The sequence below is a fragment of the Sminthopsis crassicaudata genome, chromosome 6, assembly GCF_048593235.1.
Source record: "Sminthopsis crassicaudata isolate SCR6 chromosome 6, ASM4859323v1, whole genome shotgun sequence".
NCBI lineage: Eukaryota > Metazoa > Chordata > Mammalia > Dasyuromorphia > Dasyuridae > Sminthopsis > Sminthopsis crassicaudata.
The window spans coordinates 246,953,838-246,981,147 of NC_133622.1; the positions used below are offsets into that span (position 1 = coordinate 246,953,838).

General features: G+C 39.2%; 2 protein-coding genes across 13 annotated transcripts in view; one reads left to right on the forward strand and one right to left on the reverse strand.

The window, feature by feature from the left end:
* Nucleotides 1-25,543, forward strand: LOC141546739 (uncharacterized). The gene is made up of 11 exons (XM_074274750.1): nucleotides 1-253; nucleotides 7,987-8,124; nucleotides 9,128-9,181; nucleotides 11,658-11,810; nucleotides 17,037-17,192; nucleotides 18,797-21,452; nucleotides 21,561-22,220; nucleotides 22,329-23,789; nucleotides 23,889-24,188; nucleotides 24,969-25,150; nucleotides 25,239-25,543. The coding sequence occupies exons 1-11, from the start codon at nucleotides 95-97 to the stop codon at nucleotides 25,287-25,289; spliced, it is 5,970 nt and encodes a 1,989-aa protein (XP_074130851.1). The 5' UTR covers nucleotides 1-94; the 3' UTR covers nucleotides 25,290-25,543.
* Nucleotides 1-27,310, reverse strand: part of LOC141546740 (membrane-spanning 4-domains subfamily A member 6D-like) — a 276,103-nt gene that overhangs the window by 60,963 nt on the left and 187,830 nt on the right. For 2 of the 12 annotated variants that reach the window (XM_074274757.1, XM_074274764.1), the window contains exon 2: nucleotides 18,772-18,884. The exons of 8 other annotated variants lie outside the window; for them this stretch is intronic. The gene's annotated coding sequence lies outside the window, so the exon portion shown is untranslated. Of the gene's footprint in view, nucleotides 1-18,771; nucleotides 18,924-27,310 lie in introns of those variants that run through there. 2 more of the 12 variants (XM_074274756.1, XM_074274758.1) reach the window with 2 other exon arrangements.

Consider the following 27,310-nt stretch of genomic DNA (forward strand, 5'->3'; position numbering starts at 1 on the left):
CAGAGGACTAGCCGAGCAGCCCAGAGGAGAAGCAGAATGTGACGTGGATGGCGAGGCTCATCTGCTTCGATTCTGAGCAGATCTCTGCCCCAGAATGAATTCCAACATCATGGAGGCAAAGCCAAGGCCCAAAGAAAAGATGAAGAGGTTTCTAAATCCTCGCCGTAAAGGGAAGCTAAAAATGATGGCAGCTCCTCACAAATGTCAAGATTTTGTGCCAAGTCTGCTTAAAGGGAAGCCAAAGATGATGGGGGTAGGTCACATCTGTTCCTTACACAGAAGAAGCTGATCATTCCTTTTACTCTTTGCAGATTGGGGATTCAGACTGGCAGGCAACAGGATCACAGAGAAGGGACTAAGTATAACAGTTTTAAGTTTCCTTGTACACTATCCATGAGACATCTAAACCCTGATCTTCTGTTTTCTAACCTTAATTTCATTTCTACTGGACACTTAACTGACTAAAAAAAAATTAGCTTGTGTTGTTGACATACAAGATGATTAAAAACAAAAAGGTTATGGTAAAAAAAAATCCCCAAACCAAAACCTCTGCCCAGAGTTTTGAAGACCACCTCTTTCTTACATGAGGACAGATTTTATAAAAATAGGTGAGAGCTCTAACAGAAGATCATGGTTGTCTCTGTACAAGGAGGCACTGAGGTATACTAGATAGAGACCCTACCTTAAATCCTGAGCCTTTTATTGGAAGAAAGGGAAATTATACAATCAGTTCACAGGTATTTATTAAGTACCTACTACTTACCAAAGTGCTGGGAATACAAAATCTAAAGTTTCTCCCCTGAGAAACATAAATTTTAATGAGGAAGATAGTGTATCTCTCTCTCTCTTAAGTATTTACAAAATACAAGAACTCCAGGAGAAGGAGGGCAATAGCAGCTTCAGGGAGAAGGCTGAATTTTAGCTGAGTTTCAAAGGAAGCCAGGGATTCCATAGGATAGAGATGAAGTGGGAAAACATTTAAGAAGGAGAGAAAGCCACTGCAAATAAATATTGGAAGGTGTGTAAGGAACAATTTAAGCAGGTCATTGTGCCTGGATTATATAATATATAGAGAGAAAAACATGTATACCAAGACTGTTACGGAAGGAAGGGGCCCTGTTGAGGAGTATTTTAATTAAAAAAAAAAAAAAACCTCCTTTTTTACCCAAAATTAATGGGGGTTCATTCACATTTATTAGGCAGGGAGTGATATGATTAGACCCTCAATTTACAAAAATTACTTTGGCAACTAAATGAAAGCAGGGAAGATAGAGGGAAGTAGGGAGAAACAAGGTATGATGACTCAAAAAGAGCTCATTGAAATGGTCCAGGTGAGAGGGCCTGAACTAGATTGGTGCTGTGTGAGAGGAGAGAAGAAAGAATGCATAAAAGATATCATGAGGATAGGAATGACAAATTTGGCCACTGACTGGATGATATGCAGTAATAAGGATGTTCTTCAGAATTATTCGGAATTCAGAAAGGGGGAGGAGATAATCCTATTTCCCTAGTGGGAATTGGCCAGTCCACACTGGTAAACCAACTAATTATAGGATGACAAACAAAACACTCCACTGTTTCAAAGGACTATTTGGCTTTTAGAAAAGGTATTTTAAATGTTAAAACCAGGGAATACATGAGTTTACTCTCAGCAACATTATGCAGAAAGAAGAATCAGAGGATCCTATCTCTCTGCTCTGCTTGTTTCCTCCTCCCTCTCCCACAATCTTTGCTGTTGGAAATGGAAAATGATTCATGAACGTTTCTATAATCTTAGCTTGAGGAAAAAACTAAAATTAAGGGAAGGCTGGTCATAGTGGGGAGAGAAAGAGAGAGATAAAAGGAACTGATCATCCACCAAGTATTGTCATTTCTTAATTCATCTTATCATTTAGGTCTCTTCTACACATCCCTAAAAAAGGTCAAGTCCTCATTATTTTTTCCTAATGATTTTTTTAATTTTATTTTTGGGAGTGCTTAATATTCATTCTTTTTTACATTTTAATTATTTATTTTTAACATTTTTTTTTTAAATTCTGAATTCCAAATTCTCTCCCTCCCACTTCTCTCCCATTCTCTGAGAAGGTAAGCAATGATACCAATTACAGAATATAAAACATATTTTTTTATTTAAAAAAAATAAGAAAAATAAAGTAAGAAAATTATACTTCCATTTGCACTCAGTATATCAATTCTGGAGATGAACAGCATTTTTATATCATAAGTACTTTGGAATTGTGTAGGATCATTGCATTGATAAAAGTAGTCAAATATGTCACAGTTGGTCATCATTATAACATTGCTGTGACTATCTATACACTATTTCAGGGTTCTCACTTTGCATCAGTTTATATGGGTCCTGATATGCTTTTCTGAAACCATCTGTGATAAGCCTCCACAGCTGTGGACCATAACATCTGAAAGAGTTGCAAGGCAGCCTTTGTTGACACAGGTATTGCTGACTAGGAATGAGATAAATTGGAGGCAGAGGGAAGAGGAGAGGTCACATAACGCAACAGCATCTCAGTAAGAGACTGCCTCTCAGTCTCCTTGTATCATCCTCTCACAAGAGGAGATCCATTCTGCAGGTCTGGATTGGATCTCCAGGGGACAGCTAGGGGGGCAGCTAGGTGGCACAGTAGATAGAGTATCAGCCCTGAAGTCAGGAGGACCTGAGTTCAAATCTGATCTCAGATACTTATCACTGCATAGCTGTGTGACCCTGGACAAGTCACTTAACCCCAACTTCCCTCCAAAAAAAAAAAAAAAAATATATATATATATATATATATATATATATATATATATATATATATATATATATATACTTCCTAGCTGTGTGACCCTGGGCAAGCCACTTAACCCCAGCCTCAGGGAAAAAAAATGGGTTGGATCTCCAGCAGCTATTGTCAGCTGGCTCCTGTAAACCAGACATCTGAAACTTCATCATTTCTTAAAGTACAACAGTAGTCTACCCCAATTGTACGCCATAATTTGTTCAGCTATTCCCCAATTGATGGGCATCCCTTCAATTTCCAACTCCTTGCTACCACAAAAAGAGGAGCTATACATGGTTTTGTACCTGTAGGTCCTTTTCCTTTTTCTTTGAATTTTTTGGGATACAGACATAATACTGATAATGCTGGGTCAAAAGATAGGTACAGTTTTATAATCCTTTGGTCCTAGTTCCAAATTTTCTCCAGAATAGGTTGGACCAGTTACTAGTCCATCAAGAGTTCATTAGTGTGCCTATTTTTCTTCATCTTCTCTAGCATTAGTCATTTCTGATAATCATGAAGTGAAACCTCAGAGTTGTTTTAATTTGCATTTCTCAGTTGTAATTTAGGGCCTTTTTAATGATTATAGATAGCCTTGATTTCTTCTTTTGAAAATTGCCTTTGACTACTCATCAATTGGAGAATAGATCTCTTTTTATAAATTTGATTCAATTCTATATTCAGTATATATTTGAAAAATGAGGCCTTTATTAAAGAAATTTGCTGTGAAACTTTTCTTCTATATTACTTTATTGTCTATGGTACCTTTTAGCATAATGTAATTTCCCTTCTCTCTTTTAATTAATTCTAGTTTTTTTCTTTTTTTTCCTTGAAATCATGATTGCTACCCTTGCTTTTCTTTACTCAGCTGAAGCATGTTTAGATTTTTGCTTCAGGCCTTTATTTTAACTATGTGTGTGTATGTTTCTATGTCAAGTATGTCTCATAAATAATATATTGATGGATTCTATCCATTCTGTTATTTAATTCCATTTTATGGGTGAGCTCATCCTATTCATACTCACAAATATAATTACTGTGTATTTTCCTTCATTCCATTTTTTCTACTTGACATTCTCTCTGTCTCTGTTTCCCTCCCTATCTCTCTGTCTCTCTGTGTCTGCCTCTAGCTCTCTGTCTCTCCTCAAAAGCCTGTTTTACCTCTAACCACTGACTCCTTTAATCACTCTCCCTTTTTACATCCTTCCACCCCTTCTTTTATCACTTTCCTCTCCTATTTCTCTATTTGGTAAGTCATTTCCATACACAACTAAGAATGTATATATTTTCTTCTCTTTTTGATCCATTCCAACTAGAGTAAGCTTCAAACATTGCCCATTGTCCCATTATTTTCCTCTTCATTATAAAAGCTCTTCCTTGTGCTCTTCTTTTATGTGAGAAAATTTCCCCCATTATATCTTTCTTCCTTCCCCCTTCTCCCAGTGCATTCCTCTTTCTCACCTCTTCATTTTTTTGAGATCATTCCAATATAATCAACTCACATCCATATCCTATGTCTATGTAAACTTTTTAAGTGTTTTTTTTAATGACAGAGTTCCAAAGAATTATATGCATCATCAGTTTAATTTTATTGAGTTCCTTATGATTTCTCTTTTAAGTTTTCTATTTATGCTGTTCTTGTATTTGAAGGTCAAATTTTCTATTCAGTATTGGTGGTCTTATAGGAATGCTTGAAAATCCTCTATTTCGTTAAATATCCATTTTCCCCTTCATAAGATTACACTCAATTTTGCTGGGAAAGTGGTTCTTGGTTTCAGTCCTAGCTCCTTTGCCTTTCAGAATATTGTATTCCAAGCCTTCTGTTCTTTTAATGTGGAAACTGCTAAATCTTTTGTGATCCTGACTGTGACTCCATATTTGATTTCTTTCTTTCTGGCTGTGTAAAGTATTTTTTTTCTTTGACCTGGGAGCTCTGGAATTTGGCTATGATATTCCTGGGGGGGAAGGGGTTCATTTTGAGATCTCTTTCATCTTTCCAGTTTTATCTTCTAAATCTATAATGCTTTATTGTTTTTAATGCTTATATCATAGTCATTAGTTTCTATTTGTCCAATTCTAATTTTTAATGAATTATTTTCTTCAGTGAGCTTTTGTACTTCTTTTTCCAGTTGGTCTATTCTACTTTTAAGGAGTTCTTCTCTTGGATGAATTTTTGTGCTTCTTTTACCACCTGACCCAATTCTGGTTTTAATGTATTATTTTATTTAGTATTTTGTACCTCTTTTACCAACCATTAATTCTCTTTTAATAATTTTCTTGCATCACTTCCAATTTTTTTCTATGACTCTTATTTCTTTCTTTAATGTACCAGGAATTCTTGTTATGTTTAACTCTAGTTAGCATTTTTCTTTAAGGGTTTGTTTGTAGTTGTTTTCATACTGTCCTCTTCTCCTGAGCTTCTACTTTGATTTTCCCTCCCATCACAAGAATTTTTTATAGTTAATTTCTTTGTTCATTCATTTTTCTAGTCCATTTTTCTTTAACTTTGAACTTTATGTTAAAAGTTTTACAGCCAACCTTTTGACTTTGTACTTACTATATGTTAAAGTGGGACTCTGCAGCCCAGTGGATGGGGAGGTACTCTCCCAAGCTTCAGGTTTTTCTGTGCTATTTTCAGAGCTAATTCTAGTGATCTACAGGTTTTTGGCGCTTTCAAAGTAGGTAGATCCTGGGTGAGATATGGTCATTGTTCTCCTAGTCCCCTGAACCACAAGCGGTGGTTTCTCTTTGCTCTGGAACTATGACCAAGACCTCTGCTCCATTGTGACTGACTACTAGAACCTGTCTCCCAATCTGGAACTGCAACTTAAAACTGAGTATTATTGGTAGAATTGCCAATTGGTGCCAGCTATACCCAGTGGCCAGCAAAGCATTTTCTGTAATCTCTTTCTGATCAGTTTTCTGTCCTCCTTACTGACTCTGGACTAAAAGTGCCTGAAGTTTCTGCTGTGGCTGCTACTCAGCCTCTGTTGCCAATACTTCATGTGTGAACTTCAGTCAGGCCACCAGCCTGATGTCACAGACCTCACCTGCTGACCTTCTAAGTTTTCTTAGGCTGGAAATTTTTCTCACCCTGACCTTTTGTTGGCATTACTATCCCATAATTGATTTGAGGAATTATTTTAACGTTGTTGGAGGGGAATGTTGGGTGACTGTGCCAATCTGCCATCTTAGTCCTGTATTATTTTATTTCTATCCTGAAAGCTGGCTGTCCTACTCCCTGTAAGATATCTTTCCTTAATCAAATTATATTGTTAAGTGATTATCAAATGTGATTCCATCTAGAAATGAGCCTTATTTTGATAACACATTTTTGACTGCCTTACTTTAAAAATTTTCCATTATTCCTTATTGCCTACAATAAAATACAAACTACTTGAACTGGCACTGAAAGCCTCTAATATTGCTCAGCCACACTACTCTTGTTTTATAGTTTGTCTTCATACACAGTTCATTCTGATCAAACTACTTTTCTCTCAGTTCTCTGGATGCATCATTCCCTATCCCACTTCCATTGCTTAGAACAGGTCATCCCTGGACCCCTGCTTTTTCATGTTAGAGTAAAATCCTTAGCTTCCTTTAAAGAGCAGCTTACATGCCAATTCCTCCAAAAGGTTTTCCTTGATTCCCCTCTCCCCAACATTATTAGTGTAACCTGTCAGATTGGCTAAGATGACAGGAACAAATAATGACAAATGTTGGAGGGGATGTGGGGAAATTGGGACACTAATACATTGCTGGTGGAGTTGTGAAAGAATCCAGCCATTCTGGAGAGCAATCTGGAATTATGCCCAAAAAGTTATCAAACTGTGCATACCCTTTGACCCAGCAGCGCTACTACTGGGATTATATCCCAAAGAAATACTAAAGAGCGGAAAGAGACATATATTTGCCAAAATGTTTGTGGCAGCTCTTTTTGTTGTAGCTAGAAACTGGAAGATGAATGGATGTCCATCAGTTGGAGAATGGTTGGGTAAATTGTGGTATATGAAGGTTATGGAATATTATTGCTCGGTAAGAAATGACCAGCAGGAGGAATACAGAGAGGTTTGGAGAGACTTACATCAACTGATGCTGAGTGAAATGAGCAGAACCAGAAGATCGCTGTACACTTCAACAAGAATACTGTATGAGGATGTATTCTGATGGAAGTGGAAATCTTCAACATAAAGAAGATCCAACTCACTTCCAGTTGATCAATGATGGACAGAGGTAGCTACACCCAGAGAAGAAACACTGGAAGGGGAATGAAAATTGTTAGCACTAATATCTGTCTGCCCAGGTTGCATGTACCTTCGGATTCTAATGTTTATTGTGCAACAAGAAAATGATATTCGCACACATGTATTGTACCTAGACTATATTGTAACACATGTAAAATGTATGGTATTGCCTGTCATTGGGGGGAGGGAATAGAGGGAGGGGGGGTAATTTGGAAAAATGAATACAAGGGATAATATTATAAAATATATATATATATATATAAAATTAAAAAAAAACATTATTAGTGTACTCCTAAAAATTACTTTTTCATTAATTTGTATTTAATTACTTATGTTAATGTTGTATCTATTAAATATGGAGGGGAAGAGAAGGAACATTTATTAAGCACCTGTAATGTAACAAAACATTGTACTTTAAAAATACTATCTTATTTGAACCTCATCACAATTCTGGGAATCCCCATTCTGCAGATGAGAAAACTGAGGCTGAGATTAAGTTATTTACCCAGGACCACAAATTAATAAATATTTGAAACTGTACTTGAACTCAGGTCTTCCTGAGTCCAGGCCCAGCACTTTACTTATGATATTACCATTTATAGTAGCATGTAAACACCTTTTAGGCAGGGACAGTTTCTTTTTCCTGTTTTTGCACCTCCAGAATTGAATATGGTATCTTGCATATACTAAGTACTCAGTGTTTGTTGTCTTTCACTGAAAAGAATTGTCAATTCAAGGTGGGACTCTCTTTGCCCCATGCCCTGGCAGCTTTATCCATCTGAGATCAGGTATTATCATTTCTAACGAGGGTAAGAACTTGATTGAAAAAAAAGGATAAAAGACTGGTGGATAATATGGTCTCGTTCATTATGGCCTCCCCACCAGTTCCACTTATGAAAGAATAATTTGTTTAAAAAGCAATCTACTCTTGCACCCATTTTCAAATTTTCTATTTTTTTACACAGGTTCTCCAGATCCTGATAGGTCTAATCATCACTTCATTTGGAGCCTTTTTGTTTTCCAATACCAACAAAATTGGCCTTCCAAAGTCAAGTATCCCTCGTTTCTTTATCACCAGGTATCCATTCTGGACAGGAGCATGTGTGAGTATAGTGAACAAAATAATTTTAGTTGAAAAAAACTATTTTGAAATTTCTAGTAGGGCCCAGGAACCTGATTCTATCCATATAAGATGCTAAGCTTGTCCAATTTTGCAAAGGATTATGAAAAGATGAAAGCCTGCCTATCTCCTGATACTGGGTACCAATAGGATAGCAATTAGGATAAGTGAGGGGTGTCTAGCTTGTATTCTTTGCCCAGTCTCCTGTCCAGTTTTCCAGCAATCTTGGAATCTGCCATAACAGCAGAAGCCTCCTCTAAATCAAGGTATAAGCTAGACTTCACAGGAGACTGTCTAAGGGATTCCCCTTAGTTTTCCTTCCCCTTCAAAAACTGGATAAAGAATGTAACCAGATGTAACCACTTGGAAGCCAACATTGAGAAGAATGAGACTGGATGGCTGCCTTCCTTTCCCATTTCTGCTCTGTTCACATTTTCCTATGTGTTAGTGTTCTGAAGGCACCAACTTGATCTCTCCCCTACTTTACACAGAGACCTTCATGGTCTTGCCAATTCCTAGTTAAATAAGCTAACTCCTACTTCTCCTGGTATTGCAAGCCCTTCCCACTCTGATTCTCACATATCTTTTCTGCCTCAAAGCATACTACTATTCTTGACCCAACTTCTAATTCTCAGACAAGTGGACTACTACTCTCCATTATATCCCATTGTCATCAGATCCTTTCATATGATCATTGTCCCTCTCTGTACCAGGTTTGAAGTATCTTCTCCAAACTTTTCTAATTCCTTCAACTGAAAGAGATCTCTCTCATTTGAAATGAATCTGAAACTCTGGATTTCTCTTTTGCCCCTATAATATTGTGACTTACATTGTACCCTCCTCCCTTTTGATCCACTATGGCATCCCTTTGCTGCTTTGAGCTCCTCTGCTGATGTCCTGAGAGTCTGGTGAAGATATAAATCAATAGATTTGTAGCCTCTGGTGGCTACCGGCATTCACTAACAAATTTACTTTCTTCTTCACAGTACACCATTACAGGAGTCTTTACCATTCTTAATGTTGTGAAATATGAAAGTCAGGTAAGAAAAGACTTGATTCAAATTATGTATATGTTTTTGTTCATATGAAATTTGTACCCAAATCGCCAGCAACAAAATTGTTTCTATAGCACATCAAATCAAAAATCATGTCTTTCTTATTTACCAATGTGACTTATCTTCTCTACTGCCCAATAGTGTCCCATAGAACCACAGAATTTGAAAGTAGGAAGGGATTTCCTAGGTCATCTTGGCCAACCTATACCCCAGGGATTATGTAGCCATTAGTTAAAGATTTCCAAGAAGAGTGTTTAGTAAGCCCTTAACATTTGCCTTCAGGAAATCCAGTCTATGAAAAGAGATCCCAATGAAAATCTTATAAAAGGAAAACAGTAGAGCATTGATTTCTTTGTGGCCAGATTATTTTTTAATCCCTAGGAATTTGGGCAGATGCTTGCTGACAGAGCTGTTAGAGCTCAAAGAGATGAGTCTGTAGCTGTAACATATTTAGCCTGACAATACAGTACATGCTTAATAAATATTTATTCCATTTCATTCCAGAGTAATTTTAGACTTGTCTTCAGTCTAAGACTAAATTTTCCTACAAGATACAGGTCCCACTTTGGGTATATAGGCTCATTTTATGGTGAAAAAAATTGAAGAAGAAAAATTAATCTTTCTCTGTGGCAATGAGGAAATACAGTTAACAAATTGGCCTACTGAATGCAAGCTGTTCTAATATTAGGTATAATGTATAATTGCTTGGTACTTGTCACATTTCCCCCTCAGTTTTGTCATCATCTAAATTGAAGGCAGTGGATTAGAAATTCTCTAAGGTCCTTACTAGCTTTAAATCTTTTGTTCCTATTATTCACTTTTTTTTTTTTGCCCAGAGATCAAAGATGCACTAAATATAGTCAGAAAAATCCAAGTCAATCTACAAAAAATTATCACAATGTCTACTATTTGCAAGGCATTGTGCTCACTGAGGGGGGGATAGGAACAAAAATAAGAGTCCCTGGACCTCAAAAGTCTAATATTTTGTTACATTAGGGATTGGAGTAGGAGGTAGTAAGGGCCTTTATTTTCCCCCATGTGTCTCTTTCTATGTAGCTACATAGCCTTTCAGAAAGCTCCAAATGTCCACTATGTTCTTGAATTTTCTCCCACTCTTAAATCCATACATGGATTTTCCATGCCTACTCTTAATATTAGGCAGAGACATTCCTCACTCTCCAAGAACTAATCAAAAAAGCCTCCATCTGAAAAATTATTATAAAAATATCTCAGGTTTTGAAATTAAGTTGATTACTGTACAAAATAAATACAAAAACCACTGGGGTACATAGGACCTATTTGGGGTCACCCATATCTAGGTAGGCACAGATATCTGTAGGCCATCTTAAAAACATATATTTGGAATAAATAAAGGATATATCTAGAAAAGCAGAGCAGACTGGAGAGAAGACATTCAATGATAACAAAGGTTATCTGGGAGTGAGAAAAGGAGGAATTTTTCAAGATAGGATAGATATATTGTAGAGCATTAGCCTTGGTACCACTTATGCATTCTTATTTCTCTACCTCCATCCATCTTCTTCTATTCTCACCTACTCTATTTCTAGAAGTACTATTAGGTGGGACAATAGATAAAGAGCTGGGTCGAGAATCAAATCTGATTTCAGACACATTAGTTATAGGACCCTAGGAAACTCACTTCACCTGTTTACCTCAGTTTCTTCAACTATAAAATGGGTATAATAATACCATCTATCTCCCAGCATTGTTGTGAGGTCAAGATGAAATAATATTTATAAAGCACTTAATATGGTATATAGCAACATATTAAATTATTATATTAATATTTATATTAATTACATTATTATATTAAATGTTTAATCCCTTGCCTCTTCCACTTTCCCCAGTAGATTTGTTTCTATCTTTGCCAAATATCTAAGGTCAGATCTGGGACCAATTCACTGTTATTTTGTAAAGATGGGTTAATTAAGCTGTAAGACAATGAGATCAGGTTTGATTAGTTTAGCCCCCACTCCCAGAATACTATATGTGAAAGTTTAACTACCCACAGAACTGGTATCAGCTCCATCCTAGGCATGTCTATCCTGTAGTCCAGTCAGAGTTATATGTTTCCTGCTCCCTGCCTCTAACATTATTCTGTCAAAAAAAATACTATTATTTCAGGGGTTTCTGTGAAACCCAGTGGTAAGTCCCCATTGGCTCAGCCTACTGGAGGTGGAGCAGTCTCCCATAGTACCATTACAAGCTCTTTAATCTAAGAACTTGGCCTAAAGGCACCTGGAGTCAAGGGGGGAGAGAGGGTTGGGGGCCTGCCTTGGGCCCTTGTGCTGCCTCTCCCAGTGAGTCAGTCACCTTCCTATCACTGCCATTCTTGGGCAGCAGGACAGTGTTTTAGGAGCTCTCTCCCATCAAGCACTGTGAAAGCCCAGCTGCATGGGAAAGAACCAATAGCTAAGCATCTGTAATTATTCTCTTTCAGGATCACATGAGTCTTTACATGGATGTTCTCAGTGCCATGGTCTCTGCATCTGGGATTGGCGTCCTCTTCTACAGCTTATCTGTCCACCAGTTTCTCCAATGTGTTCGCCCTTCAGCAGGCAGCATATGTATCATGAGTGAAATCCTCCTTCATGTAAGTAATTTTATTCCATATGTTGAAATCTCTTTGATTTATATTATTATTATGCCATAGGTTTTCGGTAGTTTTTCAATCATGTCCAACTCCATGTGACCCCTTTTAGTATGGTTTGCCATTTCCTTTTCCATTTCATTTGGCAGATAAGGAAAGTGAGGCAAACAAAGTAAAGGGACTTGCTTATACAGTAAGTATCTGAGGCTGGATTTGGACTCAGGAAGATGATTCCTGACTCAGGCCCAGGATAGATGTTCCACACCATAGAATAAAATGTAACTGACCTAACACTCCAGCAATTCAGAGTGTACTCTGAGGCAGCTAGGTAATAACATGGATAGACTGTTGGATCAGGAAGACCTGCCTCAGACGTGTAAGAGAAGCATTTCACCTTAATCAGCCTTCGTTTCTTTTATCTGCCAATGAGGATAATCATAGCACCTAGCTTATAGGGTGATAATGAAGTTCAAATGGGACAATATACAATGCTGAGATCCTTAAAGAGCCATAGAAACACTGGTGATTATTCTTGCTGTTCTTTCTTTCCAATACAATCTAACAAACACTATATATAAGGTCCTGGAAACAGAAAGACAAAAGAATCCCTGCTCTCAAGTTGCTTCTCCTCAACTGAGAGAGACGTGGCCATTTGAGGAGGGAGAGAAACAGCTATCTCTGGGAGAATCAGGAAGGACTTCCCAGAAAAGATAGTCCCTGAAGGGAAGTGAGGGATTTTCGGGGGGGGGGGAGAGTGACAAGAAGCATCCAGGCATGGGAGGCAGCAAAGGTACGAGTTCAGAAAACAATAGGTGGGCCATTTGGGCTGGAACACAAAAATGAGTGAAGGGAAGTACTGTGAAATTGGGCTGGCAATGTAAGGGGAGACAGGGAGGGGGAGAAGGGGTTGTTCTATCCTTGGGCCGTGAGGAGACTCCCTAGTGCCCAGAGTGCCAGGCCTGGAGTTAGCTAGACTGTTTCTGAGACTAAACCCAGCCTCAGACACACACCAGCTGTGTGACTCTGGGCAGCCAGTCACCATCCTTCTTGCCTCATCTGCATCTGCAAAATGAGCTGGAGAAGGGAATGGTAAATCACTGCAGTATCCCTGCCAAGAAAGCCCTAAATAGGGTCATGGAGAGCTGGATACAACATTTTATCTTGCACATAAATGGAAGCCACTGAAGGTTTTTAACAGGGAGCACAATCATCACACTGGGGGGGTAAAGGAAGATGATGAAGGCAACTTTAGAGAAGATGAAGCAGATCCAGTGAGGGAGCCATTTTAATGATCCAGGAGAGAGTCAATAAGACAAGATACTCCATGAGGATGAGGGAAGAACAGGCAATGGATAGATTTCCAGTTGGGAAAGACTGGAGGCTAGCTCTGAAGCACCTCTACAAAATAGTGTTTTCCTAAGCAAAGTGAGGAAGTTGATGAGATGGCCTAGGTCAGCAAAAAAATTTTGAAGTTACTTCTGAGAGTAAATACTGTAAAGACTATAATGTAAATGGTACAGGTTTCAAATGAGTATTACTTAATGACTAACAAAGACCTGGATGTTTCTAGACATCGGAGGAGCCCTGGGTAGCGGCCTGCAACTTCAATTCTGGCTTCATAACTGTGGTCAGACCCCTTTTAAATCTATAAAATGAGGATAACAATATCCCCACTGTTGAAATTATGGACACATGGGAGAAACAAATAAGAGAATGGATGCAAAAGCCTAGTCTGATGATCCCTGTGTCCTGACAAGTCCCTTCCCTTGGTCTCATTTTCCATTTGTAAACTCAAGAACTTGCACTACATTGTATTAACAACACAGCTGTGGTTTACTTACATCATTACATTGGAACCTCCTGATAATCTCACGTAAAGTAGATGCTAGTATTTACCTTTTACATATGAGAAAATGAGATATAGAGATGTTCATTGACTTGCCTGGGGTCCTAGAGCAAGGAAGTGTCTCAGAGTTGGGTGTCCCTCATTTCAAACCTCACAATGCATTGATTATGCCATACTTCCTCTAAGATTATTTCTAGCTCCTAAATCCTTGAATCATTGTTTTTACTTACTCAGAAATGCCTCTTAACTCTCTATTCTACCTACTCCCTAAAATTAAATAAAGCCCTCTGGAGCTCTAATTGCCACTAAACTTCATGATTCTTCCCATGGATCATAATTTCTCAGCCTTAACTTTTTGGATTGGAAGGACAGAAACTAAGGCATCTCAATATCTACTGAGAGATGCCAGTTTCCTCCATTCTCACTGACCCCCAGTGTGACTGAAAAAAGTTGTAACTTTTCTCCATTAAACAACGTAGCGATGTAGCAAAAAGCTATATGTTGTTCAGTTCAATAATTCATTTCTGTGGCTGGTCAAACAAAATTTACCAGAGAAGAACCAAAGGTCCTCAGTCTCCTGATTTAGTCTGGGAAACTACTTTAATCTCACTCATTCTGTGACTTCTATGAAAAGCCTGATTAATCCCAAATAAAGAGGACTTCTATGAGTAAGAGACAATTTCTGAAGCAGGTCTTCCTGATTCTAAGCCTTTCATGCTAATCTCTCTACAATGACTCTTCATAAGGTAACCTTTCCCCAACATTAATTGCTGGGATGAAGTAGGGGGAGAGGAATTATCACGGAACTATCTAAGGAAGACCAGTACTATCCACATGGCTTATGGGCTGAAGTGTTACATAGGATTTGGGGATGAACTTAGATTGGTTTCAATTCTAAATCCATGGGTCATAGATATTAAGAGTTTGGATTGTTGCTTCAGTGACTTTATCCCAATCCTTGGGCTATGCCTGATTCATTCACTTAAACCACAGTTTCTCTGGTTCATGACCCCATACTGGTCCTTGTACCTGGATGTGGGGGTCATGAATTTATGATTTATTATCAGTAAATTTTGTTTGATTTATATACCCATTTACATGCCCACATGCCTAGGGTCATATAAAAATTTCTTGAGCAAAAAGTGGTCATGAGTGAAAAAAGTCTTCTAAGAAGCCCTGCTCTAAACAACTCTCTAAAACTATAGGTTACAACAAAACTGCCCACCGGTATTGTTTAGAGAGAATCTCCTCACCTGGGAGAGATCCTTATACCAATGAAATCAAAATTTTAGTCCCTATTCTGTGTTTGCGAAATTTGGGAACTAGCTGGGAGACAGGAAAGAAAGTTTAGATTAAATGGACATTTCTCTGAAATGCAGGTCTCTCAGAGATTGGTCAGGGACAAATTGACTAATAATTGTATTCAAATAACCTGAAAGAGAATTTGACAAGGAAGCCAAATCACATCATGTGAAGTTTAACAAGAATCAAAATGGAAAGTCTATATAACCTTGAATAATAATAATTGCCAAGCTTGACCCCTAAAGGAATTTCCCTTTCTCATCTGCAAAGAGAAAAGACTATGGCATGGAACATCTCATATGTTGTCACACTTGATTAATATGCTGGTTAGTTTAGGGGAAATGTCTTTTTTTCTATGCTGTTATTTCTTTGCTTTAAGGGATGGCTCTTTGGAGAAAGGGAGAGAAGGGAAGGGACATACTTGGAAATGAAGGCAATTTAATTACAAAATCTATTGGACCAAATTTTAAGAATCTATTTAAAGTCACGTTTTAAAAAATCTACTGCACTAAGATTTTTCTGGGGATGATCTGCCTGTATTTCTTACATAACAAAGACTAAGAGATTTTGATTCTTTGTAATCTCCAAATGAGTTAGAAAAAGAAATGCTGATGTCAAAAGATCAAGCATGGTCTTAAGTGGTCATTGATAGAATTTCAGACAGTCTAGAAAAAGGAAAGATCCTGGTCAGCATATAAATCATATCAAGAGAATGGTGTTACAGATGAACATTACATTTTAAGAGAGTCACTGACAAAGTAGAGTTAATTCAGAAACTGAAGGACCAAGACAATGAGATAACCAAAACCATCTAATATGAAAAAAAAAAAATTGTGAAAAAAATTGATGCTTATCTGTACAGGAAAAAAAACCATAAACTAGGTGAACCTATGATGGCTTTCTTCAGATTGCCTGAATGGTTCTCACCTGGAAGAGATTAGAGCCAATAGGATTCAATAAGTAGATTTTGGATTTATAAAAGAAAGAAGTCATTATTATTAGAACTGAATAATAATGAAATTCACTGCCTTGTGAGATGGGCTCCCAGAGTCTCAATTTTTTCCAGATCTATTATTCTCTGTTAGTATATGCCAAATAGGAATTTTCACTAGTACAAGGAAATGTGAAAGAAACAGGCCTTAGTTTATTGCTCTATATGGCCAGAGTTTCCAGAGAAGCTTAAACAATTATCTGCAAAGCCAAAATAGCAAGAGATCTTGTCTTCAATTCCCAAATATTTCCATTCCTTTCCTGCTCACCTTCTGACCTAGATTTCATATCAGAATTCCAGTTCAGAACAAGAATTCCCACAATTCTCATGTCTCATTCATAGCTATTCCCAGAACCAAGACAAGCTCTATAGGAATACAGTCATGAACTTCAACTTCAGAATGAGTTTGAGAACAAAGGGACCAAAGGCACTCATGGCATTTCCTTTGCAATGGTGAACATTTGAATTTTACCTGATGGCAAAGACACTTAGAGTTCTATCAAATTTTTATAATATATACATATATTTATGTAACCATACATATTTCAAAATAATTGGTTTCCTCTTTAAAATTATGTATTTTATTTTATGCATGTAAAAACATTATTCTGAGGAGTCTATAGGATTTCACCAAATGGGTCCATAAAATAAATTGACTTAGAGGCACCCAAGTGGTGGAATGTAAGGAGCTGAGCTCAAACCCTGCCTTGGACACTTCAAACTATGTCTTAATTTTTTAAAAGTCTTAAAACGAGTCACTTAACCTCTCTCATCCTCAGTTTCTTCATTTATAAAATGGTGTCTACCCTCACAATATAGGTTGTAGATTCACTGAAATAATAAATGTTAAGAGCTCTATAAACCTTAAAAATGCTACACGAATGCCAAGTCATTGTTTTTGCAGTGATGACGCTTTGATACTCCATCTGCAATGCGCTCATATCCCATGACTGTAGAAGCAAGTGAAAGCGAGGGGGGAGGTGACTGTCCTACTTCATGACTCTCTTGACATCATTCAGGTTCTGCCCATCATCTCAAGCCCTCTCAAATTTGGACAACTTCATTCTTTGTTCACCTCTGTCTCTTGCAGGGTATCCTGTCTGTCTTGCTGATCCTAATCATCATCCAATTCTCCATTGCTGCAATAGTCTTAGCCTTGAAGTGTAAAAGAACAGGGGAAAGCTCTGCAGATGAGGCATGTTCCACATCACTGAGAGAATCAAGACAGGCTGTGACATCTTGGAAGGTGACTGATTTGAGGGAATGGAATGAAGCACAGGAATCCTTTGAGGAGATAGCAGGGGGGAAGTTATATTAGTAAGGAAGTAGTAGGACATTTTCCACCTGGAAGAAATGTCCGCTATCTGGAGCTCAAAGAAGGCTGTTTCTTCCAACTTTCAGAAAGATTTCTTCTCCTTTTGTGCTTTTTTTTTTCTGGACCCAGAGCCCACATCCCTAATTGCCACTAGACCCCTATGGTTTTAGGCCTGAGCTTGGCATTAAGAGAGTCATGGCTTAGAATCAACAACCACTGGTTTTATGACTGTGGACATTACATATTTAAATTGTCTGAGTCTGCATTCCATATGCAACTTGGGTGCATGAGAAGAGAGTGAATGTTCTTTGTAACACATACTTCAGAGAGTTTTGTCTTTTTTGTATGTGAAAACACGCAGTATAGTCTTAGCAAAGTGCCCAAGAAAATACAAGAGAAAATATGAATATCTAATATTACTGTAACCTTGATCTTTGAGGGAAAGGAAAAATCTAGCACTCCCCTTGAAATTCTTGGATATGTTTATGAGTGCTTTTATGAAATGTTAACTGAACATTCAGAATTACTACATAAGGATTCAATTATTCTATATACATAAGATCACCATATTTTCAAAAGATAATTAGTGGGAAAGAAGTTGAAAGGGAAATGAGAAAGTGTTCTGACATGAGCCTTGACCAAGGAATTCATCCCTCAGTGACCTTCTGTACCCTGAGCTGGACCAGTTCCAAGATGGCTCAACTTCCCAGGGGTCCTTGCTGAACCTTTTCCAGCATGGCAAAAATTGCTGTAGATGAAATACCATTGGTACATGCTTTGAAAAGCTGGGTCATTTGTGTCTTCTGAAAAAAATTAGGGGACTGGAAGAGTTGTGCTTAATTCCAAATTAGGGCAGCTACCCATCCAATGAGTCGTTCATAAGTTCAAAATTCTATCCTTCTAAGACATTCAATAGTATGACTATAAAGTATGGAATCCCATCTAAGGTTGCCACAGGAAAAAAATATAAATAATGAATACCAGCTATTTGATTTTGGCTTATTTATTGCTTTGTTTAAAGATACATATTAAACCCAAAGAAACAGCACATTCTCCTGAAGAAATTATGTATCATTCTCTAATATAGCCTTAAGATACATTTTGGTGGGTAGAACCAAGAATTAGAAATTGTAAACAATTTTTGCCTTAGTGAAGGGAGAGGTAGTCAGTTCTTCCTTTGGATGAATCTAAAGTAAGTGTAAGCTATTTAAGAGAACAGGGTTGAACTATTCTACTTTACTATATTTAATTTTTTTTTTTTTTTGCTAATAAGAAGTACATAATTGTCACTTCCTAAATTCTCTATTGAGCACTGTACTTATCCTAGGGTGGAATATGATCAGAGTGGAAGTAAAGATGTCCCAGTACCAAGGGGAAGAAAGGAAGATTTAATGAAGATAAGGAAGCAATTTAGAGAAGGCTGGGAATGTTTCGAAAGAGATAGATAGCTTTGAGGAGGAACTGTGGGAAGGATGATTTTTACAAGAAGTGACTATGGGGAGATTAATACCTCTCATTTCTGGTTGGCTTTATAGAATGTGTATTTCCGGTCTTCTGAAGTCAAGGAGCCTAAACAAACTGAGAATGTGGAAAACCAATTGCAGATCCAGATTGAGAAAAATCCTTCTGACAAAAATGAAGAAAAAAAATCAGTCTCCCTAATTAAGGGCTACACGTTCTTTAAACTAAGAGCTTTAGGAAGTCCTGTAACCCGCCCACCTCCTTGCACTACTACTCCTCCTCCCCCACCACCTCCTCCACCTCCTCCCCCACCACCTCCACCACCTTCCCCAAAAGTACCAGAAGAAAAGCTTCAAAAACAACGGTGCCCTACTCCAGCTTCTCCAAGTGAATCCTTGCAAATTTCATATTTCTCTGACCCAGGTTCATCAAGTGCATTGACACAAGGATCATCTTTCTTAGAACCATGCTCAATAGACAAATCTGTGCAAGTTTCCTCATATTCAGATCTAAGTTCAGGAGGAGAACTGACGGAATTTCCTCCTTCATCCAGCACAAGTTCAGTTAGTGAATCCACAAAATGTCTCTCTACCTCCAGCTCAGACGACGCCAATATTTGTCCCAAACAACCATCAGTGAGCATATCTGTGCAATTTCCTTCTGTCTCATGCACTACATCAAGAGAATTTGTAGGTACCAAACGTTCAAGCATCCGTTTTGGGACCAAATCTGTGCAATGCCCTCCTATCTCGGGTACAACTTCCCCAACAGAAACAGAAAATGAAGATATCCTGACCAAATGTTTGCAATTTCCTAATGTCTCATACACAATTTCTTCAACAGATGCTTTGGATACTTCAGACCATTTTAAACTGACCAAATCTGTACAATTTCCTTCTGTCTCATGCACAAATACAGCAATAGAATGCATAGATGCATCTGACTCTGCACTGACCAAATCTGTGCAATTCCCTTCTCTATCATGCATAGCTACAACAACAGACGATTCAGCCTTCTTGTCACGGACAAAATCTGTGCAATGTCCTTCTGAATCAGGCATGCTTACAGCAAAAGACACCAAACTGACCAAGGCTATGCAATTTCCTTCTAACTCGTGCATGGTTACAACAGAAGACAGCACACCTTCAGGCCTACTTGTACAAAGCAAGTCTATACAATTTCCTCCCTTCTCAAGCAGAACTACGTCACCAGATATCACAGATGCTGCACCTTCGTGCCAACTTGTACTGTCCAAATCTGTGCAATTCCCTTCTACCTCAGGCACAATTATACCACCAGAAAGTCTTCCTCCATCCCATTTCAGTTCACTGCGTCAAACTATAGATACCACACCTTTCAGCACATGTGACCGATCTTCAACTCTGAAATCTCCACCTCTCTCGCTCCCAGCTACACGGAGAACTACACCAGAAGCCACAGAAAGTGTTCCTCCATCCCATTTTAGTTCAATGCGTCAATCTGTACTAGATACCACACCTTACGGCTCACTTGACCTAACTACAAGTGTGATATCTCCACCTCCCTCAGGCCCAGCTACAAGAAGGACTACACCAGAAGTCCCAGAAAGTCTTCCACCATCCCATTTCAGTTCAATGCGTCAAACTATGATAGATACTACACCTTATGGTTCACTTGACCTAACTACATCTGTGAAATCTCCACCTCCCTCAGAACCAGCTACACGCAGGGCCACACCAGAAATCACAGAAAGTATTCCACCAACCCATTTTGGTTCAGTGCGTCAATCTATGATAGCTGCCACACCTTATACCTCATTTGACCGAACTTCATCTGTGAAATCTCCACCTCCCTCGGTCCCAGCTACACGAAGGACTACACCAGAACCCATAGAAAGTCTTCCACCATCCCATTTCAGTTCAATGCGTCAATCTATGGTACCTGCCACACCTTTTGGCTCAATTGACCGAACTACATCTCTGAAATCTCCACCTCTCTCAGTCCCGGCCACACGAAGGACTACACCAGAACCCACAGAAAGTCTTCCGCCATCCCATTATGGTTCAGTACGTCAATCTATGATAGCTGCCATGCCTTTTGGCTCACTTGATGTGACTACATCTGTGAAATCTCCACCTTCCTCGGTCCCAGGTACACGTAGGGCTACACCAGAAATTCCAGAAAATCAAGTCATGGAAGATTCCTCATTTCCAGGCCTTCTTGCACTGACTAAATCTATTCAATTTCCTTCTATCTCAGGCATGGCTATGCTAACAGAAGTCCCAGAAAATCAATCTCTGGAAGATACCACGGGCCTACTTGAGCTGAACAAGGCCATACAATTTCCTTCTCTCTCAAGCAGAGGCACATTATCAGAAGCCCCAGAAAGTCTTCCACCATCCCATTTCAGTTCAATGCGCCCACCTATGATAGATGTCACACCTTATGGCTCACTTGACTTAACTCTGAAATCTCCACTTTCCTCTGTCCCGCCTACACGAAGAATCACACCAGAAGAAAGTCTTCCACCATCCCATTTTGGTTCTGTGCGTCAGTCTATGGTACCTGCCACACCTTTTGGCTCACTTGATCGAACTGTGAAATCTCCACCTCCCTCAGTCCCATCTACACGAAGGGCTACACCAGAAGCCACAGATTTTGGTTCAGTGCGTCAGTCTATGATAGCTGCCACGCCTTTTGGCTCACTGGACCTAACTACATCTGTGAAATCTCCACCTTCCTCAGTCCCAGGTACACGTAGGGCTACACCAGACATTCCAGAAAATCAAGCCATGGAAGATGCCGCATATGCAGACATTCTAGCTCTGACTAAATCTGTTCAATTCCCTTCTATCTCAGGTATGCCAACAGAAGGGCCAGAAAATCAGCCTGTGGAAGACACCACACCTGCAGGAGTACTTGCCCTAACCAAGGGTATACAGTTTCCTTCTATATCAAGCAGAGGTGCATCAGCCGAAATCCCAGAGAGTCTTCCACCATCCCATTATAGTTCAATGCGTCCACCTATGATAGATGCCACACCTTATAGCTCATTTGACCGAACTTCATCTGTGAAATCTCCACCTCCCTCAATGCCAGCTACACGAAGAACTACACCAGAAATCCCAGAAAATTTTCCTCCATCCCATTTTGGTTCAGTGCGCCAATCTATAGTACCTGCCACACCTTTTGGCTCAGTTGATCGAACTGTGAAATCTCCACCTCCCTCGGTCCCAGCTACACGAAGGACTACACCAGAACCCACAGAAAGTCTATCACCATCCCATTTTGGTTCAATGCGTCAATCTATGGTACCTGCCACACCTTTTGGCTCACTTGATCGAACTGTGAAATCTCCACCTCCCTCAGTCCTGGCTACACGAAGGACTACACCAGAACCCACAGAAAGTCTATTGCCATCCCATTATGGTTCAGTGCGTCAATCTATGATAGCTGCCATGCCTTTTGGTTCACTTGATGTGACTACATCTGTGAAATCTCCACCTTCCTCGATCCCAGGTACACGTAGGGCTACACCAGACATTCCAGAAAATCAAGCCATGGAAGATGCCGCATATGCAGACATTCTAGCTCTGACTAAATCTGTTCAATTTCCTTCTATCTCAGGCACGCCTATGCCAACAGAAGTCCCAGAAAATCAGCCTATGGAAGATACCATCCCTGCAAGCCTACTTGCGCTGACCAAGGGTATCCAGTTTCCTTCTATATCAAGCAGAGGTGCATCAGCCGAAATCCCAGAGAGTCTTCCACCATCCCATTATAGTTCAATGCGTCCACCTATGATAGATGCCACACCTTATAGCTCATTTGACCGAACTTCATCTGTGAAATCTCCACCTCCCTCAGTCCCAGCTACACGAAGGGCTACACCAGAACCCACAGAAAGTCTATCGCCATCCCATTATGGTTCAATGCGTCCACCTATGATAGATGCCACACCTTATAGCTCATTTGACCGAACTTCATCTGTGAAATCTCCACCTTCCTCAGTCCCGGCTACACGAAGGGCTACACCAGAACCCACAGAAAGTCTATCGCCATCCCATTATGGTTCAATGCGTCCACCTATGATAGATGCCACACCTTATAGCTCATTTGACCGAACTTCATCTGTGAAATCTCCACTTTCCTCTGTCCCGGCTTCACGAAGAATCACACCAGAAGTCACAGAAAATTTTCCTCCATCCCATTTTGGTTCAGTGCGTCAATCTATGATAGCTGCCACACCTTATACCTCATTTGACCGAACTTCATCTGTGAAATCTCCACCTCCCTCACTCCCAGCTACACGAAGGACTACACCAGAACCCACAGAAAGTCTATCACCATCCCATTATGGTTCAGTGCGTCAATCTATGATAGCTGCCACACCTTTTGGCTCACTTGACCTAACTACATCTGTGAAATCTCCACCTTCCTCGGTCCCAGGTACACGTAGGGCTACACCAGACATTCCAGAAAATCAAGCCATGGAAGATGCTGCATATGCAGACCTTCTTGCACTGACTAAATCTGTTCAATTTCCTTCTATCTCCGGCATGGCTATGCCAACAGATATCCCAGAAAATCAGCTGATGGAAGACACCACAGGCATACTTACCCTGAGCAAGGGTATACAATTTCCTTCTTTATCAAGCAGAGGTGCATCAGCCGAAATCCCAGAAAATCTTCCACCATCCAATTTCAGTTCAGTGCGTCAATCTATGGTAGATGCCACACCTTATGGCTTATTTAACCTGATTACATCTGTGAACCCTCCATCTCCCTCTGTCCCAGCTACACGAAGACCTACAGCAGCAGTCTCAGAAATTCCACCATCCCATTATGGTTCAGTGCGTCAAACTATGATAGATGCCACACCTTTTGGTCCAGTTGACCTATCTAGATCTGTGAAATCTCCACTTTCCTCTGTCCCAGCTACCCGAAGGACTACACCAGAAGTTACAGAAAACCTACCATCCCATTTTAGTTCATTGCGTCAACCTATGGCAGATACCACACATTTTGGTCCAGTTGACCTAATAATAGCAGTGCAATCTCCGTCTTCCTCTGTCCTACCTACACAAGGTATAGCAACTGAAGTCCCAGAAAATCAATTCATGGAAGATACCATACTTTCAGGCCCCCATGCATTAACCAAATCTATTCAATTTCCTTTCATCTCAGGCCCAGCCACACCAATAGAAGTCTCAGAAAATCAATCCACTGAAGATGCCACAATTTCAGGCCCTCTTGTACGGTCCAAATCTGTGCAATTTCCTTCTATCTCAGGCACGGCTACACCTACAGAAGTCCCAGAAAATCTTCTATCCAATTTCAGTTCAATACCACAATCTATGGATGATACCACACCTTTTGACTTATTTAACGTGACTTCATCTGTGCAATCTCCACGTTCCTCTGCCCCAGTTCCACGAAGATCTACACCAACAGAATTCAGAGAAAATCGTCCTCTATCCAGTTTCGGTTTGTTGACTCATTCCACTGAAATTGCTCCACCTTTACGCTTTACCTTATCTATGCAATCTCTAATTTCCTCTGTCCCAACTACACCAAGGGTAATCACAGAAAACTCTCATCCATCCAATTTAAGTTCATTGACTCATTCCACTGAAATTGCTATACCTTTACACTTAATTGACCTGACCACACCTGTATTCATAGAAGCAGTACCTTTCACATCTACACAATCTCTATTTACTTCTGCCCCAAGTGTTCCAAGAGAAATCTTGGAAGATCCTCATTTATCCATTTTAAACACATCATTTCAATCTACTGAAATTGCCACACCTTTTGGCTTACTTGACCTTGTCTCATTTTCACAATCTCCCCATTCTTCTGTCCTGACAACACTAACAGAGGTCTCAAAAAGTCCTCCTTTATCCAATTTAAGTCCATTGATTCAATCTACTGAAGGTACCATACATTCAAGCCCAAGTTTGCTGACCAAATCTGTGCAATTTCCTTCTCTCTCAGACACAGTTAACTCAACAGAAGTCCCAGGTAATCATCTTCCATCCAAATCCAATTCAATGACTCAATCTATGGAAGATGCCACATCTTTAGGCCCATTTTCACTGACCAAAGTTATACAGTTTCCTTCTATCTCAGGCTCAGTTACCTCAACAGAAGTCCCAGGAAATCCTCTTCCATCCAATTTCAGTTCAATGACTCAATCTATAGAAGACGCCACACCTCCAAGCCCAAGTTTGCTGACCAAATTTGTGCAATTTCCTTCTATCTCAGGCCCGGCTACCTCAACAGACATCTCAGGAAACCCTCCTCCATCCAATTTCAATCCAATGACTCAATCTGTGGAAGATGCCCCACCTTCAGGTCCACGTTTGCTGACCAAATCTGTGCAATTTCCTTCTGTCTCAGGCTTGGCTGCCTCAACAGAAGATTCAGGAAATCCTCCTCCATCCAATGTAAGTTTAATGACTCAATCTATGGAAGATGCCACACCTCCAAGCCCAAGTTTGCTGACCAAATCTGTGCAATTTCCTTCTATCTCAGGCCCGGCTATCTCAACAGAAGTCTCAGGAAATCCTCCTCCATCCAATTTAAGTTCAATGACTCAATATATGGAAGATGCCACACCTTCAAGCCCACATTTGCTGACCAAATCTGTGCAATTTCCTTCTATCTCAGGCCCAGCCATCTCAAGAGAAGTCTCAGGAAATCCTCTTCCATCCAATTTAAGTTCGATGATTAAATCCATGGAAGAAGAGAGACCTTCAGGCCTACTTGCCCTGAACGAATCTGTGCAACTTCCCTCTTTCTCAGGGCCAAGTAAATCAAATAAAATCATACAGATTCTCCCTTTCTCTTCCAAATCAAATTCACTCACAAACAAATCTGTGCATTTTCCCTCTTTTTCAGGTCCAAGTGCACCAATAGCTGAAGTTCCCTCTTTCTCTGCACTGAGCTCATCAAAGGAATCCACAAAACTTCTAATATCTGCAAGTAAATCTATACAATTCCATTCTTTCTCAGATTCTGTTCCAGCAAGTAAATTTATAAGTCCCTTTCCCCCTGACTCAAGTTCATCAAGGGAACCCATAGATGTTCCTTCTTTGGGATCTATTGCAATAAGCAAATCTTTGCAAGTATCTTTCTTGATTTCAAGTTTAGTCAAAGAATACACAGAGAGTCCATCTTTGCTAAGATTAAATTCAGGGTCAAAAATAAAAAAGGATCATCCTCCCTCTTTTCCAATTTTATCAAAAGAATCCATAGGAGCTCATTTTTCATATAACCTAATTTCAGAAAACAAAGGCATGCAGGTTCCTCGTGTTGAGATTTTTTTTTCAAATAAAGCTATCCAAATTCCCTCTATATGTGAAATACATTTAGTGAATGACTTTGCAGAAGTTCTGTGTGCATTCAGCTCAAGTCAATCAGGAAAATTTATACAATATCCCATTGCAGCTAGAATACTTTTAGAAAGCAAATCAGTGCAAGTTCCTTTTTCTGCTGCTATATTTTCTAAAAGTAAATCTATAAAATTTTCTTCTTCCTCTAGCGGAATTTCAATGACACAATCCACACAATGTCTTTCATTTTTTGACTCAACATCAAGTGAATGCATGGAAGTTCAATCTTTCTCAGTTCCACTTTCATCAAACAAATCCATACAAATTCTTTATTTCTCTGAGTCAAAATCATCAAAAGAAGACATACACTTTCTCTCAACCTACCATACTACTGCTGTGAACAAACTGATGCAAGTATGTTTCTTTTCTGATATAGGTCCATCATCTCCACACAAAGCAGTTATAGCTTTGCCAGGTCCACTTTTATCAAGAGAATCTAAGTTCCCCTTGGATTTTGTTGCTATTTTAAGCATAAAGCTTATTCGATTTCCTTCATTTTCTGATCAAAGTTCATCAGACACATATACACAGGAACTCCCATCTTTTCAAGTTGCAGTTTCATCACAAGAATATAGAAACGTTTGTACTTTCTCTGAAACTAATTCGCCAACAGAAGCTGCTACAGTTCCCTCTACTTATGGTGGCCTTATATTTGCCAAGTCTACACAAGTTTCTTTTATTTTTGTCTTAAGTTCATCAATAGTAATACCAGAAAAATTTATATCCTTCCCAGATCCACTTTTATCAAAGGAATCAATAGAACACAACTTCAATTTTATTATTAACTCACTTAGTAAACACACACATATTCCTGATATATATTACCCAAGTTCATTAAATGTAAGCACAGAAGTTTCATCTTTCTTGCTTCCATTTTATCCAACAGAATCCAGGCAATTTTCTGATTCCTCTGACTCAAGCTGGCTGAGAAAAGTTAAAAAAATGTACTCTATCAATGGACCTATTTCAGTGAGAGAATGCACACAAATTTTTCACTCTTCTGATAAAAGTTTATCAACAGAACCTTTACAATTACTGAGAGAAGATATAAATTTGCCTTCTAGTCATAGATCTATTTCAGTGAGACAATTCACACAAAGTTCTCATTCTTCTGATAAATGTTTGCCAACAGAAAATTTACAGGTTCTTTCCATCGACTTTGATGTCAGAGTGAGCAACTTGACACAACTTTCTTCTCTGTTTGATGCAAAT